Below are 2,976 nucleotides of genomic sequence, written 5' to 3' on the forward strand. Positions count from 1 at the left end.
CATTTTGTTAGGGCCTATAAAGTCAGGTAAGGGTATTTTTAGCCAATGCTTTTTCTAACTTCTTCGCAAGCTGGTCCATGGTCTGTTTTATTTAAACAAGTACCAAAAAGACCCGAACAGAGAGGGTAAATGTTGGGGAGAAGGCATTCATAGAAGCATTCCTTTGGGATTTTAACATTATTTTCGAACCAACAAACCTATTAAGTTTTGTTGACTTCCGTTTTAAATTACTTGCCCAGAAATGATTGGTTGGCATTGGCAACCGTTTTAGCCGACGGGAGGCCTAGCTAACGCTAGTTACATCTTGTTGGCTGAATAAAGAAAGCGAAAGGAAGAGAGCTCTAAAGACAGGTTTGTAAACATAGTTTACATCTTGGTAATTTTCGGATTATTTCAAGTTAGCTATAGCGTTTTTAATTAATATGCCACTGCTGTTTGGAAACATTTAATTTGTACTATTGTCTGGATATATTCAGCTAGATAAGGTTAAATGGCTTAGCTAATAATATTAGATGTTGATAACGTGTAGCAAACATTCGCTAGATAGCTAACGTTATCCTTTATCTGTCAGCCACTACATCAACCGCAAGCTAATTTCTAACCAACAAAAATGTCAATTTAAAATATACTATATTGGGTAACGTTAGTTAGCAATCTAGGTGCTTTATATTTTACGAGTCGCTGGTCAATATGAGTTGGCTAGTATAATTTCTTGCTAGTTATTGTTAGCTGCCTTAGCTAACGTTAGCTAGCTCGCTTGTGTAACGTTAAGTGTCAGATATAAACATGTAAACATTGAAGCATAACTAACACCAATAAGCAAGCTAATGCCGATAGTGTGGCATCCAATGTAGCTTTCTGGCTGTATAGTTAAGTAACTTTTGCAGTCTGTTTTAGCTAGCTAGCTTTCAAATGTCAACATTCCTCTGTTGTTTGTGATTGGTGTCTTTATTTAGAATTAATCATGTCACGCCTTGTTTCCACCACTAGCTATCCAACAGAGGATAAAGAAGGTTCATATTCTCTCAACCCCCCAACTATTCATTAGAAAGGAGCAAGAGACAGACTGCACACATAATGAGGTTGGAAGAGAGTTGTTTACCTGTTATGGTTGTATTGTGTGCTAACTGTATATCAAGCGGTATCTTGTAGAATCAGGTATACTGCATGCATGCCAGAAAAACATATGTTCTGTTTTCCAGCCTGTCTGTTCTGTGTTTTCATTCTTTCTTGCTGTTTTGTTTGTTTTCTATTTGTATCTTTGCTGCTTTATAGCTCATCTGCTCCCAGGATGGTGAACAACTACAAGCGGACTTCCAGCCCTCGGTCTCCTACGAACAGTGGGGAGCTCTTCACTCCAGCGCATGAGGAGAATGTGCGCTTCATCCACGACAGTGAGTCTGCCTCAGAAGGCCGATATCTTACTAAGACTAGCCTTTAACGTCTCTCACCTGAGTAGGCTTATATGTTGGCCATCAACATGATCCACTGTAAGAAGCTTCTTACATAGCCCCTGTACCACTGAGCTCAGATGAGCCATTTGGATGGAATGTGGTATGTAAGGAGATGGTTGAAAGCTGGCATGTGTATGCTTCTTTACAGCCTGGCAGTGTGTGCTCAGAGACATCCGATCACCACAGAGCAGCGAACGCAAAGACCGTGGACCACAGGAGTATGTGGAAAAGAACCCAAATCCCAACTTAAATTGTAAGTGATTTGATGGATCTGAGTATGTTTGTCATTTAAACAGGCTATTTACTAGATTTGTCAAAAAGACAGAGTAGTAATGTTATTTTTATCCTTTCTTGTAGCTTTCACACCAGTTGACCTGAGTGACCTCAAGAAACGCAACACACAGGACTCCAAGAAGTCCTAGTCTTTCTCTTTATAGTCAACAGATTTTTTTCTGCACCAATTATCCTTGAGAACTTTCTCCTCCTCTGTAAGCCAGCAAGTCAACCTTTTGGCCAGTCCTGCCCAGAATGCCGGTCCTCTTTCTGCCCACCTGGACTAACAGCCTGCCCATTCAACAGCAGTGGGCTGATGTCCTAACAACCACAACATTTTTGGAGTTCCTTATCCACCCCAGTCGTCCCCCCCCCCCCCCCTTCTCTGTCCAGGCTCAGTATTTTCTTACCCTACCTCTCATCTGGTTGACATGGAATGCAAGAAAGCTGGCATTTGATTTCCAGGGATTTTCTCTTCAGGTTCTTGGTTTTACAGCCATGAATTTTTCATTTTCACTCTTTTTTTATGTGAATGGGACTGATGCAGAGTTTCAATGAAATATGCTGACATCCTGATGCCGAAGTACACAGACTGTGTACAAATTCTTCATGGGACACTTTAAAAGACTGCGGTCTTAAATATAAACTGTTTTCTTTTCAATCTACAAAGGATAATGCTGAAGGGCTGACATTCTTTTTTTGGAAGATAGTTGAATTGTAGATATATTGGAATGGAATCCGATTGTACAGGCGAGTTTTGGAAACCAAAAATTGTTTAGGATAAATGCCAACATTTTTCATATAAATTCATGCCCCTAAAATGGACTTCAAGTAGACATCTCCACATTGACTTCCCAGCCTTGAAAAAAAATATTGAATAAAATACTTTTACAATATTTCACTCTCAATGCATTGATCATAGATGTTCTGACCTAAAAAAATTATTTTTGGATGTGTTACCTATATACTCCCCAATGATGTATGTACAAACATCACAACCTAAAGTAGGATGGTAAATTGTTGTCTAATGCTCTTTTGTTTGTGCATTGTTACTGAAAACAGTGTAATAGGCTACTGAACAAAAATATAATTGCAACATGCAACAATTTCAAAGATTTTACTGAATGCAGTTCATATAAGGAAATCAGTCAATTTAGAAGGATTACTTTATCCTATCCCAGGTATTCCTTGAAGAGGTGGGGTTTCAGGTGTCTCCAGAAGGTGGTGATTGACTCCGCTGTCCTGGCGT

General features: G+C 39.4%; 1 protein-coding gene across 2 annotated transcripts; it reads left to right on the plus strand.

The window, feature by feature from the left end:
- The first annotated feature begins 214 nt into the window (after positions 1 to 214).
- Positions 215 to 2,623, plus strand: LOC115202119 (mapk-regulated corepressor-interacting protein 1-like). 2 transcript variants are annotated; one of them, XM_029766032.1, is made up of 5 exons: positions 215 to 351; positions 991 to 1,082; positions 1,276 to 1,394; positions 1,603 to 1,707; positions 1,812 to 2,623. In XM_029766032.1, exons 2-5 carry the CDS (start codon positions 1,078 to 1,080, stop codon positions 1,874 to 1,876), a joined length of 294 nt encoding a protein of 97 aa, XP_029621892.1. In that variant the 5' UTR covers positions 215 to 351; positions 991 to 1,077; the 3' UTR covers positions 1,877 to 2,623. The 2 variants fall into 2 exon arrangements, with proteins under 2 accessions (XP_029621892.1, XP_029621881.1); XM_029766021.1 differs by lacking the exons at positions 215 to 351; positions 991 to 1,082 and having other exon boundaries at positions 1,136 to 1,394.
- Positions 2,624 to 2,976: the final 353 nt, after the last annotated feature.

Source organism: Salmo trutta, chromosome 1 (assembly GCF_901001165.1).
Source record: "Salmo trutta chromosome 1, fSalTru1.1, whole genome shotgun sequence".
In the NCBI taxonomy this organism is placed as follows: domain Eukaryota; kingdom Metazoa; phylum Chordata; class Actinopteri; order Salmoniformes; family Salmonidae; genus Salmo; species Salmo trutta.

Excerpts from the sequence above, each read along its gene's own strand:
- LOC115202119 (XM_029766021.1), top strand. The coding sequence starts at position 1,172 with ATGCCAGAAAAACATATGTTCTGTTTTCCAGCCTGTCTGTTCTGTGTT. Across the intron at positions 1,395-1,602 it reads TGTGCGCTTCATCCACGACA|CCTGGCAGTGTGTGCTCAGA; the intron begins GTGAGTCTGCCT and ends GCTTCTTTACAG. Across the intron at positions 1,708-1,811 it reads CCCAAATCCCAACTTAAATT|CTTTCACACCAGTTGACCTG; the intron begins GTAAGTGATTTG and ends CCTTTCTTGTAG.